Below are 17,373 nucleotides of genomic sequence, written 5' to 3'. Positions count from 1 at the left end.
TCGACGAGAACATCTCAATCACTGGGAAAACCTTTAACTTATGGTGATCATAATGTCTCATTATAGTATTAATATAAAAAATTATTTATATTTTTTTGTTATATAATTTATTTTAAATATTATTTAATTTTAAATATTTTAATATAAATCTAAATCCCCAATGACTAAGACCTATGGCTAAGTCAAATCTTGTGTAGGTTTAATTACTATGCCTTTTCCTTTGTTTGTATTATTTGCAATATGAATAGAGGATTCCTTTCCTGATTGTCATAATTATATCACTTATACTAGTTTTAATTATTGAATTTCACTTGGAATTCGATTTATAACTAAATACTATTTGACTTGTATATGTACTTTGATAGAAAACATTAATATAAATAATATCCATTTAATATCTAAATATAAATAATATTTGACTTGTTTTACATTCATTTAATATCTAACTTATATCTGTATTCGTTGGATCAAATATGGATACTAATTTTAGTATTTATTTAATATCTATATTTGTTTTTATATCTATTGAGAAAACATAAGTACGAATTGGATATAATAGTGTCCAAGCCTCATTCAATATATTTTTAGCTCTATCTCATATTAGAAAGTCTAAATTATTTTGACATAAAATTTGGAGTTTACGTTACAACGTATCCCCAATCATTTTGATTGAACATTAAAATAGTCCTAAATAGAATAATGAATATAAATAATATGTGACTCGTATCTATGTCTATTTAATATCTGACTCATATCCATCAATTTGGAATAAATATAGATACTAATTTTGGTATCTATTTAACATCTATATTTGTTTTCGTATTTACTAAAAAATATGGACACAAATAGGATATGATCATGTTCAAGTTTAATATAATATATTTTTAGCTCCATCCCTGCTCGGAGTAGTCTAAATCATTTTGATATATAATTTTGAGTTTACATCGTATCAGTCTCAAAATATCCCAACCATTCTGATTTCTGATTGAATGTTAAAATAGATCTAAATGGCATAAAGAACTCTTTATTTTATTTATATCTCACTTTAACCGGCTAAATATTTTAAAATAGCCAAGATGAATATTTTTAAAAAATATAAAACATTTTTATTTAATCTAGAAATAAACTATGCTATCCTGCAAAATATCAGTAGAGTAAGTTACTAGGAGGTTGGGAGGCAGCTAACCATGTATTTTGGATTAATTTATTCCTTTGCCGGGTATTTCTAATTTACAATTAAAATTTTTAAAGTTAACCAGAGACCGAGGCCGGTTGAATCGGAAAACAAAGCGTCCTCGTTCCGTATGTAAAAAACGGTCCTCCATCCCTCCGTTTTCCTACGAGAGGAATTCACGTGCTTGCCGGACGATAACGATGGCCCGCGCGCGGGATCGTCTCACCCCCGCCTCCTCCCTCCTCGCCCTTCTTCTTCTTCTTCTCGCCGCCGACGAGGCCGCCGGACTCGGATCCCCCGCCGGACTCGGACGGGGCGCGCCTCCGAATCCGATCGTGCTGCCGCTCCTCCTCTCTTCCGTCAACTCCTCCGCCGGGCCCGATCGCCTCCGCCGCCGGCATCTTCAGTCTCCAGTCGCTAGCGCTCGCATGGGCCTCTACGACGGTCTCCTCAGCAACGGGTAACCCATCGTTCGATCCCTTTCTTTCGATCGGCTTCTTGTTCTCCGGTTCAATCGGATGGATCTCTATTACCCTCGGTTCGAGCAGGTACTACACGACCCGGCTCTGGATCGGGACGCCTCCCCAGGAGTTCGCCTTGATCGTGGATACCGGGAGCAGCGTCACGTACGTCCCGTGCTCCAACTGCGACCAGTGCGGCAATCATCAGGCGAGCCTGTGCCCAAATTTCTTCTTTTTGGGCGCTATTTGGTTATTGCACTTTCAAGAAAGCAAATGTTAACTTTGTGGTTTGCAGCATCTATAGGATTTTGCTCTTAGATTGGTTATTTTTATAAGTTCTTGATGCAAGATTACTATTTTGTATATATTTATTATCTTTTGTCGCGTCATGACGAGGATCTGAATACTAAATACTTGCCATGTATAGATTATTGACATTATTATCTTCAGCAATAGTTTGTAAATCCTAAGAGAAAACTCCAATCGCCTTGCTTGCTTGCTATGAATATCACTGAATTCTTTTTAACAGATTTACATTTTTGCTACATTACTCAATAATATAGAACTGATTTGGATATTTGTTTTTTAGTCATTCATATAATTTATAATATATACCTGCAATATTATGATAAATAGTTTTGTAGTAAATAAAATTGGTTTCATGGAGAATTGGGTGGTCAATTGGTCACTTAGATCTGTAATACATACACGTAGGTGGGTGCAGCTGAAGCAAATTACTTTCTTAAAAAGCCTACAGGAGACAACATTGCTAGGCAGTCATCCACGATAGCAATGACAAGGACTCTCACTACTTGCAATTTCATTCGTTTGCAATATGATTTGATGCAGATCTTAAACAGTCACTAGAGCCATCTACCGCATTTATTCTGTTGAGTATTGCATAAGTTATAAGCTTGTTACTATATATTGTATTTGATGGGCTATAGTTTATTTCAAGAAAAAATTCTGGGCTATTTTGTTGTGTCACTGACTAACCCATGTTAGAATGTGGATGGCTTTTTTTGATTTTGAAAGAGTTGGTGTCACGGCCCAAAACCAAAAAATAAGCTAATGGTCCTCAACGTGACCTATAATAAACTGATAATAAAATCATAATCCACAAACTTCAACATTCCCTGATTTGTTTAAGCAGTAAAATAATATTTGAAAATATTTTCAAAGTTGCCTACCTTGATCAGCGATGTGCTCTACAAGATCTTATTCCAAAAATCAAAATCTTGTCCTTTCCTTTGAATGCTTTCCAACCCTAGTTTCTTCTTCTTCTTCTTTCTCTCGATGGCCAAGTGTTCCTTCCCTTTTCTTTTCTTATGCAACACAAAGAAAATAGGGTTTTCTAGGGTTTCTCTAAGGCTAAAATTTGTGTAGAATATTAAAAAAATCGGTCCGGTATAACCTGCTATAACAGGTCTGCACAACAGGACCAATTTAAAAAACTCATAACTTGTTTGTTTTAAGAAAACATGCCAAAATTAGTACCATCTCAAAGCTCTCGAAGTCTATTTTCATATAAAACTGGTTTCGCTAAAAAATTCTGCACAATTTTCAACTTATGGTCGATCTGGTTTGCTGAGTTGAGTCCTCAGCATGTCCTGCTAAACCTTAAGTTCTAGTCTAACGCCGCTAGTTCTTAGTAACCTTAACTAGCACAAGATTAAATACATTCACATAAAATCCATATAAATAAAATAAAATAAAATAGATAAAATATAATATTAAATTTAGAAATGTACATGGTGTCACAGTTGGTCTGATGAGACTCTATGTTTGGATTCTGAGCTGATCGAGGCCTCTTGAATATATTTTGTACTTTGTACTTTATCTAGTCTGTCATTTCCTTCCGTATATGCCTCTTTGTTAATGTAAGCATGCACATGAGATAACATCATCTTATTGCGCTTTCTACCATTTTTTTGTGATGTTAACCAGACATTGCAATTCTGCTCTTCTGATATTTGTTACATGGTTATCCTGTTATATACTTCAAACTTGTTTTTTCATACCTAATTTTGAAGTTGTCCATTTTTTTGCAGAGAAGTTTGTATATACTGTTCAGTTTTTCAGTTTGATGTAAATTTTGTTTGATGTCTAGGACCCAAGGTTTCAACCTGATTTGTCAAGCACCTACCAACCAGTGAAATGCAATGCTGATTGCACTTGTGATGAAGAGATGTCGCTGTGTACGTATGAAAGGCAGTATGCTGAAATGAGCTCTAGTAGTGGGGTGCTTGGTGAGGACATTGTATCATTTGGTGCAGAATGCGCACTTCTACCCCAGCATGCTATTTTTGGTTGTGAAAATTCTGAAACTGGTGATATTTTCAGTCAACATGCCGATGGCATAATGGGACTGGGCCGTGGTCAGCTCAGTATTATGGATCAACTTGTCAAAAAGGGCGTGATAAATGATTCATTTTCATTATGTTATGGTGGTATGGATATTGGAGGGGGTGCAATGGTTCTTGGTGGAATATCTCCTCCTCCTCCAGAAATGGTGTTTTCACATTCAGACCCTGACCGCAGGTATTATTAATTACTACTTTACATGTAAGCAAATGCAAGATTTTCTTGTCGAATACGTTAGATACATCTCACACATTTATAGTTGTGGATTGGAAACAGCCCATATTACAATATTGAGCTGAAGGAACTACATGTGTCTGGAAAGCCATTGCACCTAAACTCAAGGATCTTTGATAGAAAGCATGGAACTATCCTGGACAGTGGTACTACCTATGCTTACCTACCGGAAGATGCTTTTAAAGCATTTAAAGATGCTGTAAGATTTCTTCTTTGGATTTTGATATATCATCAGTTATTTATTAACTTTGCCTAGATTGATTCATTTAAAGCTGCCTTAATGTCTTTAATGCGTTCTGTTAATATTAGAACTATCAAGATTTCATTTTTACTCCTTCCAATAAGCCCTATAGGTTTTAATTTGCCTGGTTAGACTGATATCATATTGAATACTAGAGCTACTATGAATACTTTTCACAACAAAAGGAACTCATAATTATGTGCTTTAGTGATATGTGTGCACGTGTATAAGGGTGGCAATTTATGACCCAATCCACCAACCAACTTGCTTTAAGTAGGTTTCGGTTTGGCATAAATAGGTCGGGTCATGAACAGGTCAGCTCGCTTGGACCTGTTGATTAAACGAGTTAAGTTCAACTTTAGATCTCTAACCTGTTCAGCTTTAGTTGGGCCAGATCATGATTTGACCTGTTTAAGATTTGCTTAACTTGTTTAAAACATACATTACTCATTTAAAACCTACTTAACCTATTTAACTCAACTTGTTTAATTTGTTTAAGACTCACTTAACTTGTTTTTCATCCATTTGACCTACTTAAGACTTGCTTAACTCGTTTAACTTGATTTTGACTCATTTATTAAATGGGTGATGCGAGTCGAGTTGGGCTACCTGTGTAATAAAAAGGTCAAGTTCAAGTCTGGATTTTTAATGGGTTGAGCAACTTGCTTAATAAAAAGGTTAAGTTTAGGTTTTGATTTTTAACCCATTTAATAAATGGGTTGGGTTCGGGTTGACAGGCTTTTGGCCCTACCTAGGTCCGACCAGATTTGTGTCTGACCCGACCCGACCTGATTGCCACCCCTACACATGCGCGAAGAAGGTTCCTAAATCCAATTTCATTAGTCATCTCTATATAATGCTAATACCTTGGTTGGGACTCATGCATCGCCATTCTCCCTTTTCAACTCCACCCATATAAAATTCTTGAGCGTTGAATCCTTCAGTGTGTTTTCCTTTCTTGATTATATATAGACCGCTTTATAGTATCTACATTCTTTATTCATTCTTAAATTATCTATTCTCTTTTGTAAACTATGTGCATCTGATATGCCAGATATTATGCATTATAACCAAGTCCATTTAAGTGGGAACTATTTGGAGTACATTGATCATATATTTCATGTTCTTGCTACCTTCACAACTGTGCCTAAGTCCGTCAGAGTGCTTATCCTTAAATCATTAGGATGAGTCCTAGGTGAATTCATAGGCATGGTGTGAACTAGCATTGCATGTCAGGGTTTTCTTGGAGAGGAATGCACCATTAGGATAAGTGATACAATTTGAAGTGGTCCTCAGACCTGTCGTTATTAACTTCCATCATCAATTCATTTAGGTTACTTTGGGGAAAACTGTTTGAAATTTAGTTTTGGCGTATACTAGGTAATTAGGGTGGTCTTTAAGTGGTGTAGAAAGTAAATATCCTGTATGAGTTATTTTCTCGTTGTTCTCTAGATCAAGGAGTAGTTCTTTTCTTTGATCTCATCCTGCACCAAAATGACTGGATATGTGATATGCATGAGTTAGAAAGTTGCGTACACTCTTTTTGAGGAATATTTCAAGATCTTTGCATGGTTGAGGGGCTATACTGCAATGGCTGACTTCTAAGAGATTCTTGATTATTGCTCTATCAGTATTGGTTTTTATCCATGATATGTATATCCCTTGTCTCTATGGATGGTCTATGCTTGTTATCCTCAATTTTATGTAGCATAGCAAGACTCTGTAATCATGTTATGATACAATTGGAGATTGATTGTCGCTTCACTAACTATATCTATCTTATTGTTTATCTTTTCCATCTCCATCTATCATCTACTAAGAAGTTCCACTGACTTATAATCTGACTTCTTCATGAATTTGTATACCTCATGATTGTTTCGTAACTTGGTTTCATGTTTATTAAACTTTTGGTCTATGATTTGTCATGAGTCTATGGAACTAGGGATTACTGCATGATGTCTTACAGGTGTACATGGGCAAACCTGCACAATTCTTCTGTTTATCATTCTGTGTCTAGAGATGTTGGTCTATAACACTCTGCCCTCACTATTTGGCACTTGTTGCCACTTGTTTAGAGATTGCTGGTAGAAGAGCCATACTATGTGCACATGATGTAGCACATTATGCTGGCTACATGATGTACTCTAATGTTATCCTTTGCTCATTTATTCAGCGAATGTGTTTGCACTGCTGCCACCCATTCTAGAGTTTACATGCATGCTGTCCTGTGTAGTATGACTTTACATTTAAAATGGGCCATGCAACATATGAAAATTTCAAGCCTTCTAGGTGATGCAATCATGCAAGTTCATCTTTTTGTCATGGAGCAGCATTATCAAAGCATATGGATGAGAAAACTGTTTTTTTTTTAAATTTGTTTTCCACTGGCAAATAAGTCATGATTTTAACTAATTGGGAGGTTTTATCAAAGAATGTATAACTATTTTGCACTATACACATAAAGTTGTCTACCCTAGGATTCTATGACTATTATTGGGATTATAGCCATGCATATTTTTTTGATCTTGTTGTTCCAGTATAATCCTGGTAGAATTTTAGTTTCTAGGCTGGTTTATTTGTATCACTCTGTCATGAACAACATATAATTTTTGGAGGTCTGTGTCCTTGATCTTCTTTGAAACGTTATAATAAGCAATATATTGTCAAAAGAGGAATCAGTTCATAATGCCACTAAGTTTATGTTCCATCTGAGTTATTTTAATTTAGGATTAGGTGATTTGTGCATTTGAAAATGTTTGGGAAGTTATAATCTGTAAATTAGACATTGTAGATTTTGCATAAAAATCTACTTAATTATCAATTTTGCAAGAAAAGGTTAGTTTAATCTTTTTTGCGGGATGATACACACTCAGGGGCCCTCGGACAATTGGATCCCTGGGTCTAGGTAGACATACTATGGTCTAAACAAATGTGTTTCTGGTATTCAAAATATGTGTATTGGATGTTCAGTACATATGTGTCAAGCATTCAATAAATGTTTATCGCGTGTGTTATATTTTATCCAAGTGCAAAATTATCTGTGGACCTCTAAATATTTATCATTTTGCAAAAAAAAAAAAGCTAACCATTTTCTGCAAAATCAATAATTGAGTGCATATTTTATGCAAAATTCACTTAGACATATAATTGAAATTTCAAATTTCCCTCCTTTCTAATTCTATTAGATTTTCTTAGATCACTGTCTGATCCTTCTCTCAGTTACTGTTTCTGTATGGGGCTTTCTATGCGAGAAGTTGACAGTACCATCTTACCATAGTACACATATCATGATCTGGATGGATGATAGTATATGTTTTCATGACTTTGTCTTTATTGCATGAAATGCATTACAAACTCTATCATGGACATATTCATCTCTTGATAGTTGTGCTGTTGTTGGTTTGTGTTTAATATGACTACAGTTTCAAATTCTGCTATATCATTTAGGTGTTTTTTTCTGGGGAAAATTGATACATTTAAACATTTAGATTTATAACAACCATTGTTTTGTCTTAAGAGCTATATCTGTTCTCTTTCTGTTATTTATTTAATCTTTGATATTGTTTATTTCTTGGCTGCAGTATGTCTATAATGGTTGACCATCCTCATTTTTTACCGTAGATTTTGGATGGTATCCTTTTCCTTTTTGCCCCTTAATTTTCAGTTCTAGGTGGTGGTTCTTTGTCATCTTATAGTTGTATTGTTTCTGTTCCACTGGGAACCCATTGACTTGTTGGTTTAACAAAAGAATGCATTCAGCAGTTCTAACTGGATTATGCCATACATTAAAAGAAGAAAACCACCATACTTCCAATATTATCTATATGGAAATATAACTTGATAATTGTTTCCAGAACATTGGATTGGTTAGCTTACTGAACATTGTGGCTGATGATATTTCTCTTCTTCAACATTGAATTAGTTAGCTTTCTTTTTTGGTGGTGTGATGTAGATAATGAACGAAGTACATCTCAAACAAATCCCTGGTCCGGACCCAAACTACAATGATATTTGTTTTTCTGATGCTGGAAGGTAATATTCATATGAGTAAATAATATATGTTCTTGACAAATAATTTCTTTCATGTTAAGACCAAAAATAACACTCCTGTTTGGAATGTGCCAAGTGATGCTTCCCAACTCTCAAAGATCTTTCCAGAAGTTGATATGGTATTTGGCAATGGACAAAAGCTGTCTCTTTCTCCTGAAAATTACTTGTTCCGGGTAAGATGACCTTTTATGGATGAGACTATACTTAGTGTACAACAAAAGACAATATGTCTGCCAGTTTCTGTTCTTGGTGTTTCTTGCTTATTTTGATGCACCAGTTGACCTACATCCATTCTCCATTTCCTCTTATTGCCAATGAAGCACTCAAAGGTCCGAGGAGCTTATTGCCTTGGAATCTTTCATAATGGACAAGATGCAACAACACTTTTGGGAGGTATGTTATATTTGGTTTTGGTGGAACTCATTCGTGTATTTCTCTGACATCGCTTGGTTATCTACCTTGTTAATTGTACAATCTTGTCACCATTGCAGATATGATTTGTACTCCTTATCAAATGAAAGTCACTCCTTTTCTTTTAAGTGAAATCTAATTCGCTTTTATTCTTTCATGGTCTAGTGCCAAATTTCTGCAACTCATCAGCACAATATCTCATCTAACAGGAATTGTTGTTCGCAATACTCTTGTTACTTATGATCGTCAGAACCAAAGAGTTGGGTTTTGGAAAACTAACTGTTCTGAGTTATGGGAGAAATTGGATATACAGGGAGCCCCTTCGCCAGCACCTTCAGCTTCTTATAGTGGGCCTCCAATTGCTGAACTCTCACCAGCATTATCACCTAGTGGAATGCAAAATGATGTACTACCAGGTCTGGTTTTCTGCATGCTAGCTAAAATTTGTGCGTTCTACTTATTGGAATGTTTTAGATACATTAACAACTTTTCTGTCTGCACTGAAAGCTAGGTGTTTTGCCAATTGCATATAATTTGGTTACGCATGTATCAAACAACTTGCAGTTTAAACTACTAATTACTGAAAATGTCTTGGATAGTTGGGGGGCGACATGAAGTTATTGAGTCAATTCCTTTTACTGGATGATGAAGCTATATTACAATTTATGTGGATTCTGTTGAAGTCCTGCTATAAAAACTATTGATTATAACAGGTTTTTTTGTTTTTCCATAACTGATCTAACATTTCCTGCTGGACTAAAATTTGGCCAGCTCATAGGTAAAGCCAATCTATACCGGCCAACCTTCCTATGTACCAGAGGTTCCAGCCACCATGACTTGTACAAGGTGATGGACTTGTTCTGGCTAATTTGGACCATTATAGTGCCCTTAAGACTCATTTGGATAATGCTTGTGAGTCCTAGTGCATTTTCTTTTTGATGTTAAAATTATATTGAGGAGGAAGACGTGGTTTTCTCTTCTTATTCCAGCACCAAAATAAGAAAGAATGGAAGGCCCACCACCACCCTCTTCGTTAATTTTACTGATTATTTCTAAATTTGATCATTTTTAATCAATCTCTTATATGCCAATATGCGCAAAATCAGTTTAAGGTTCACATGGTATTGACCTGTATGCCAACTAGTGCCACTTTAAACCCTTGATGTCTGTACTTTTGAGCGTGCATATTCTATGTTATTGATAGAGTTGCTAAATTGATATTGGGTTAGGTGGGTCTAAATACTACCAAACTCAGACTCGGACCTGTAGGAGGTTCAGGTCTAAATATTTGACCCCAAACTTTATCTGTCTAAGGATCAGATTGAGTCCGATCCTGAGATTCCTCTCATGCCCTCAAAAGAAATCATTGGTGACATAGGTTTAAAGTATAATTAGTAAGAACCACAAGATATGAATAGGATGAGTGTAACAACATGCATCACATTCTAGGTAAACCATTAGATCCAAGTAGGGCCGAGTGTCGGTCTGATCTAGTTCATAAAAATCAATTCCATAGCATTATGGATTATATTATTGGCTTGGGTCTGGATCCACGTTGGGTAAACTTTTCCTAAACCCTAACTAGATTCAAAACGTTTTGTTGGTCTATCTTTGGACCACACCTAACACAGATCAATGATTTTTGGACTCCTAGATTCAGGTCAAGTCTGTGGATATTAGTTATCAATGTTGTTGATGGAGATTGAGTCATGTAAGTTGGACCAGATTGGGTCTTGGATTGGTCATGGATCATAATTTTTTTTTTCTGGTTTCTTTCAAATATTTTAAAATATAAAATAAATATGAAATTTGAAATACGAGTCAAATATAGAGTATAATGGAGAATAAAAAGGCATGCATGTAAGAAGTTTGGTTTCCACCAAGATAAGGTCATATAGAGCATCCTAATGAAGCAAACATTGTGTTTGGTTATCCAAGATGGCAGACACTCTTTTTCCTTATTCAGATTCCTGGCATGAGTTAATCTCCTGACTGGCATAAGTTCTTCCTTTTGGGAAGTAGACCTCAGCCCCTGGATTCTGATGTGATGCAAATCTAACCCTGGGAGAACTGAGAGTGTCATCCTCGTGCTAGACAAAACTAATTGATGATAAAAAAAGGTTAGTGATCCTTGTACTTTTTCAGAATAGGAGTTTGTGTTCTTCTATATGTGAATGGAGGGTTTTGTTTGTTTGTCCTCTTCTATTTCCAGATCGGATGAAAGAATGTTTTCTTCATGGCAGGATAAGCAGTGAGAGCAATCAGGTCATAAAAATGACGGACTTTTTTGATAGAGAGATTTCTGTTTGAGAGTAGAACTTGGGTCATCATATTGACTAGGCAGGGCAGATTCTCAACTAGCTGGTTCTATAGCTACAAAGAAAATAGATAGGCAGGAAGGGCTGAAGATGGAAGTCCTAGTGGGGAAGAGGGACTCCATCGCGGGCTGAAAAGAGATGAAGAGCCTACCTAAAACAGGAAGATGGAACCCTCCCATTAGCCTCAGAGGCAGCATTATCTTAGGGTATAGAGTAGATTTTGAAGCACCATGCCTTGAAGTGAGAGGACAAAATCTCCTTAAGACCGATAAAGCTACCGATGTTCAGAAGGCTAAGCATGCTTACAATGCTAGAGCATAGTACACCTATAGGATGCACGATCCATAAGAGCCCATTCAATTGAGAGAAAGGGTCCTCTTTGGATGAGAAAATGTACTCCTATGATTCAATTCCCTTGATGAAAACTACCTTTTTTGTTTTTTGCTTTACCGACAATAACCATTGAGCTTTTCTACTTCCTATTATGAAAGGTTTCCAAGAAGGACAATCATTGGTTTCACCATGAGTCACTTTTGCAATGATCCATTCAATCAACAAAGAAAGAATGAAGCCTTAGCAGTTGGCAGTGGCTTGAGAAGAAACTTTCAGATAATAGGGACATGCATGTGTTGGGCATAGTTTTCTCCTTTACTGAAGAGGTTCTTGGTTTTAAATCTATTGTAATTATTTTATCTTCATTTTCTAGTAGAAAGAAAAACTAGAAAGAAAAAAGAATAGAATTAGTTTTTAATTTTGATGTGAACCATATTTTCCTGGAATGGATCATAATAAAATTAATATCTTTAGGGAATAGTCACTTCAAAGTGAGTTTTTCGTATATAACTACATCATGGTATTTAATGGTGGAGCGGTGAAATGCGTAGAGATCGGAAAGAACACCAACGGCGAAAGCACTCTGCTGGGCCGACACTGACAATGAGAGACGAAAGCTAGGGGAGCAAATGGGATTAGGATCAAAAGGACTATTGTAGCTACTAGATGATGAAAATAAATTACATGTCAATTAGATTATCATTTTAGTTAGAATGTTTCCAAAGAAAGGATGAATTGTGTTTGGTTGAGTTGTAAAAATCTGCATCTTATTTTTTACTTTATAAACACCAGTAACAAGGTTACTGATTTTACTAAAGATTTTTGAGTGACAGTAATTAAAAGTCATATAGTCAAATAAAATATAGAAAATGGATTCCCACATGATTTAATAACTAAATAGTAAAATCAAGCTGGCTTTGATGATCCAAGGAGCTGTACAATTCATAATACGGATCTAGATCCTGTGTTCTTAACTGATCCTGATCCAAAGATAAGATTCAATTTATTTATTGTCATTTTGATCCAGATTGTAAGATCTAGATTGGGAATTGTAAGATTTTGACAACAATCTGAGTGGGCTGGAATTCATATGGTTATAAGCAACCGACCTGCTAAAAAGTTCAGTTCTAGTTCAGTAAAGTTCAAAAGAGCTTTTTAACAATAATGTTTTATATAGCTGCCTAACCTGGAAGGTTGGAACTCGTATGGTTAGTAAGCGCTCAAGTAATGATGGACAGTTTAGGTGACTAGGTGGGCTCATGATACTGCCTTTGTGTTTGCCTGCGATCTTCATTTCCTCTTTCTGTGAAAGAATGGAACTTGACAGATTAAAAAATTTAAACAACTTGCCTATGAAAAGAAAAGGTCAATGTTCATGTTGTGAGATGACAATAGTGGCACTTCCTGTGATGGATATGGGGAAAGGCGAATACTTAAACCTTGCATACACCTTCCCTGTTTTTCCTTTCTTTTCAAGCCTTTGACTTGCAAGAAGAAACTAGTACCTTATCCCTTCACGCATGCACTCTTACATGGAAGAGCATGTGCACATGTGCATTGACACATGCCCTAGCCTTGCTCCCCTTACCACACCCATATAGATACGTTGCCACAGAATTAGTAATGTTTATGATGTTATACAGCTTATAAGTTACAGTATGTGATAGTGGTTATATGTGATGTATGAGATGCTCTGAGTTGGCCAAAGAGGAAGCTGTTTTGCTTAAACTAAAGTACTCAATATCTTATAATTTTTCCAGAAAGAATATTTAACATTTGAATTTTTTTTTTTCCCACTTCTCTAATCTTTTCTTTTCTTTTGATCATTTAATTTACTTTGAGCAACTCATTTCATTAGGGTCAAGCATTCCCTAAATATTCAAAATGGTACCTCAAAATCTGGGTAATGCCGGAAAGGCATCATAGAAATGCATGGAATTATGGGAAAACATGAAGTCATATATGAAGAAACAAGGGAATTGTGTCTAAGGTTTCTTCATGCCTTCATCTGTTTGTAATGAGTTCTCCACATGTTATACTTCAATTTTAACATGCATTGAGCATAATTTCCAACCTTTTTTTTATCTTCCATTTTATGTGCTCTTGTCACATCCATTTGATAATTTCCCATTGTGGCAACTCTGAATCAGACATCCTAACTTGTGTCTGATTGTAGTTTCTGAATCTGCATCTATGCCAGTATGGGTGATTATTTAGTTATATACACGTTCACAACGAGAGAGAGAGAGAGAGAGAATCAAGTCTGGTTATATGTCCAATCTGTCTATCATTTAGAGAATCTGCAAAAATCAGTATCTGGGGTTTCAATACTCTTATCTAGATTCGTTAGGGAACAATATGAATATGATCCAAATGTAGGCTTAGGAAGCTGGATTTCCTGGATGATGGTAAATTTTTGCAGGTGAATTTTAATTGAAAAGGTTAGAAAAATATTTAACCTATTTCACTTAATTCTAAGCCCTATATAAGCTCTAGGAATGCCTTATTTATAGCTTAATTCTTGTATTTCCATCTCATATGCACCATATGTTGTACTTGGTAGATGTTGATTTTTCTTTCTTCTCTATTTCCTGAAAATCATTGCTTGGAAGTTGAAATATGAATTTGGGAACAAGTTACTTTCTTATAGCTTCCATTAACTTCTGTCTCTAAAAAGTAGTGTGTATGAAGAGAATATGCATTAAAACTATATCCACATGTTGTCTGCTCTAGGTTTGTTATATGTTGCTTTAGCTTTATGAAATGCCTTCTACCCTCTTAAGAGCTGTTATTTCATTTCATTGTAGTGCTTTGGTTTATGAATAGGAAGTCAGATTACAAATGTTGAATTCTAATTTTTATAATGATCTTCTCAGGTCAATTCCAAATTGGGCTTATAAACTTTGATATATCGTTGAGTGTGAAGTATCCAGACCTAGTGCTTCACATTACAGAACTTGCAGATCTGATCGCGCATGAGTTGGAGGTTGATGCACGGCAGGTGAGGTCTATTCTTTACTGGTCCTTGCTACCTACAGACAACTTCTTTCTAGATTTCTTGTTGTTACATTTCTGTGATGATAGTTGTGGTGTCCTAATAAGAAGGTGCTACCTACTGAGATCGACAATGCCAGGTCAGCATATCCTGGCATTTATTCCAGGACACTAGATCCAGATATGCTGTACCATGTTACCAATAGTTCCTGGTGGTTGCTATGCTGTTATAAAAATTATTTCCAAGCGGTTTTAACTGACACTTGCAATCTTAAATGCTTACAGGTCCATTTGGTGAATCTCACAAGTACAGGAAATGCTACCCTAGTAAGATGCGCCATCTTTCCATTAGGATCTGATTCCATTTCTAATAGAACGGCAATGGTAATATCACTTTTTGACATCATTAGATGCATATTGATAAACAACTTGGTATTTCTTAGATGCAGGTTATAGTAAATTCTACTCTTCTGTTTTTCTGCAGAGCATAATTTCTCGTTTGATTGAACACCGTGTTCGCCTTCCTGAAAATTTTGGAAGTTACAAGTTAATTGAATGGAATGTTGAGCCTCCATCGAGACGGTACTGGATTCCTGGCCGCTAGCCACAAAGACTTGTTCTATACTCTTGCATATTTAGATGATTGAATGACAGATTAATATTCCTATATGCTATCTATCGTTTAAGTTTCAAAGCAGATTCCTTTCTTGTCCAAAGTTGTTTTGGCTAGGAATTTGACACCTATTCAAAGAGTAGAGACAGGTTGATGCCATAAAATGTGCCAAACTATGAGCTATTATACCTTAATCTTATAGCTAAAACCAATAGATGGGATGTGATTCGATGATTAGCAGTAGTATGTCCTACAATATGTTTTTGGCCAAGTAGTAATAGCAGAAACTCATCATTATGTTTACTTATTTATATCCATTCAGATTAGTTGCATTATTAACATGTAATTAGTTGTAGAACTTGCTGTTAGCAAAAAAAATAAAAAAAAGATATTGAACATATGCTTTCTTATTACACTGTAACTTATCATGCCATGTGACCTGTGTCATGTTGAACAGAAACTGGCATGATATAGGGTCGTGTACTGGCCTAGGTCCACATCCATTTGTTGCCTCATACTTGCCCTATTCTGTAGCCTATTTTAGCAAACATGCTGATACAGGTGGATGCATTGCAGAGAACACATAGATACAGTTGCACATATTGAAGTTGATCATTTTATTTAGCTGGATTCAGTTATTGTTTTTCCTCTCTGAAGGCTCCCTAACTATGTTAAGATCCTTGTTTATGTATTTGCTTGTTTAGCACTATTATCCAGGTCAGATTTTGCTATAAATTTTAAACTATGTGTTTAGGTTCTATTAGTCCGCAGTAGTCAGCATCTCTAATCTGACTTCCAAGAAGGCAAGTTTGTCCAAAGGAGTAGTTGTCTTGATGATTGTTCAATACATGTCTGCTTTAGAAAGCTAACAAAAGGATCATGAAATAAGAGCGAAGTTCTGCAAGACTCCCTCAGTGTGTGCCTTAGGTGTTTCTTCTACAATGTTCCATATCCAAATGTGTCGGTGCATGATGATGCTGGCCTGGTGCAGAGCAAGTACATCATGTGCCTATTCCTTGCATTAGAAGAAGGGATGCATAGTTCATCTCCTTAAAAAAGTAAAGCCCATTGATGCCCATATTCATGAATAATAGGGTAACCATATCAGCTCATCAATGAAAGTTTAGTGTGACTAAAAAGATGATACCCATTGCTCATTTTCTAATTTACAGGGCAGATTGACCAAAAAGAGTGATGAAAGAACTTGCTATAAATCTTTCTATTTCTTTAATCTTCCTTCTGCTATAATTTCATGTACAGGGCGTGGTGGCTGCAACATCTATTGGGATTGATTTTGGGAATTTCTGTCACTGTGACTCTCAGTATTTCAGGTTTTCTGTTATGGTACTTCCTGAGACACAGATCTGGAGCTCTGGGAACATACAGGCCGGTGGATGCTGTTCTTCCAGAACAAGAGCTCCAGACATTTTAGTGTAGAACTTTGGTTTGAAATCATTGTACAATGAAAATTATATTCAGCTGTAACTGGCAACATGAAGAAAGTTAGCATGACCACAGTGAATCATGCTTTTTCAAAATTAAAGTCCGCTCTTGCCAAATCTGCTATGCTGTTTCACAGATGCAATGCATGGTAAAGCTCCTCATTCAAAAACAGCATGTGGGTGAACCGTGTAGTATATTTTCCTTAAAGTTGACTATTTGCATGACTATGGAAGGAGTCTTATGTTATTGCTTTCTGTGAAAACACCAATCTTGTTAATGAAATATCACCACCGATGCATTTTTGTCCTAATCATATGTTTTCAAGAATCTGTAGCTCAACGCAGCAAGTTTGGGAGGGCCACCTACAAAGCAAATCTTTGAGTAAGTGTGCAGGACCCTAAATATTTGTTCCCGAGAATTATTTATCCATCCACGAGGATTATTAAATGCCATACGTGTGTCCAAGAATCATGTTTGGTAATATTCACTGCTATATGTGATCCGAGAATCATGTAGGAGATTACTAACTGCCATGTATGACCTGTCCAAGAATCCTGCATCCGTAGAGATATGCACGAATTTTCACCTGCCATAGATGATTTGACTCTTACGCATGGGAATCATGTGAAGAGAGGTTGCGTACAATTACTCGATTCTCTCCAGGAAGGAAAAGAGGGGGGAAAGTGGAGAGAGTTTGTGGAGGAGATTCCAGGAATCTCATCCTTCCACCGCTACCT

General features: G+C 36.0%; 1 protein-coding gene across 1 annotated transcript; it reads left to right on the top strand.

Annotated features, from left to right (window-relative positions):
- Positions 1 to 1,279: 1,279 nt before the first annotated feature.
- Positions 1,280 to 16,731, top strand: LOC103723633 (aspartic proteinase 36-like). Its single transcript, XM_088723881.2, has 12 exons — positions 1,280 to 1,634; positions 1,723 to 1,843; positions 3,746 to 4,176; positions 4,276 to 4,432; positions 8,427 to 8,506; positions 8,601 to 8,697; positions 8,845 to 8,917; positions 9,145 to 9,351; positions 14,463 to 14,587; positions 14,866 to 14,964; positions 15,065 to 15,162; positions 16,454 to 16,731. The coding sequence occupies exons 1-12, from the start codon at positions 1,375 to 1,377 to the stop codon at positions 16,623 to 16,625; spliced, it is 1,920 nt and encodes a 639-aa protein (XP_088580007.2). The 5' UTR covers positions 1,280 to 1,374; the 3' UTR covers positions 16,626 to 16,731.
- Positions 16,732 to 17,373: the final 642 nt, after the last annotated feature.

The sequence above is a fragment of the Phoenix dactylifera genome, chromosome 6, assembly GCF_051530095.1.
Source record: "Phoenix dactylifera cultivar Ajwa chromosome 6, Ajwa_hap1_PhDact_Kaust_v1.1, whole genome shotgun sequence".
In the NCBI taxonomy this organism is placed as follows: Eukaryota; Viridiplantae; Streptophyta; class Magnoliopsida; order Arecales; family Arecaceae; genus Phoenix; species Phoenix dactylifera.
This window is presented reverse-complemented; position numbering and strand designations above follow the sequence as displayed.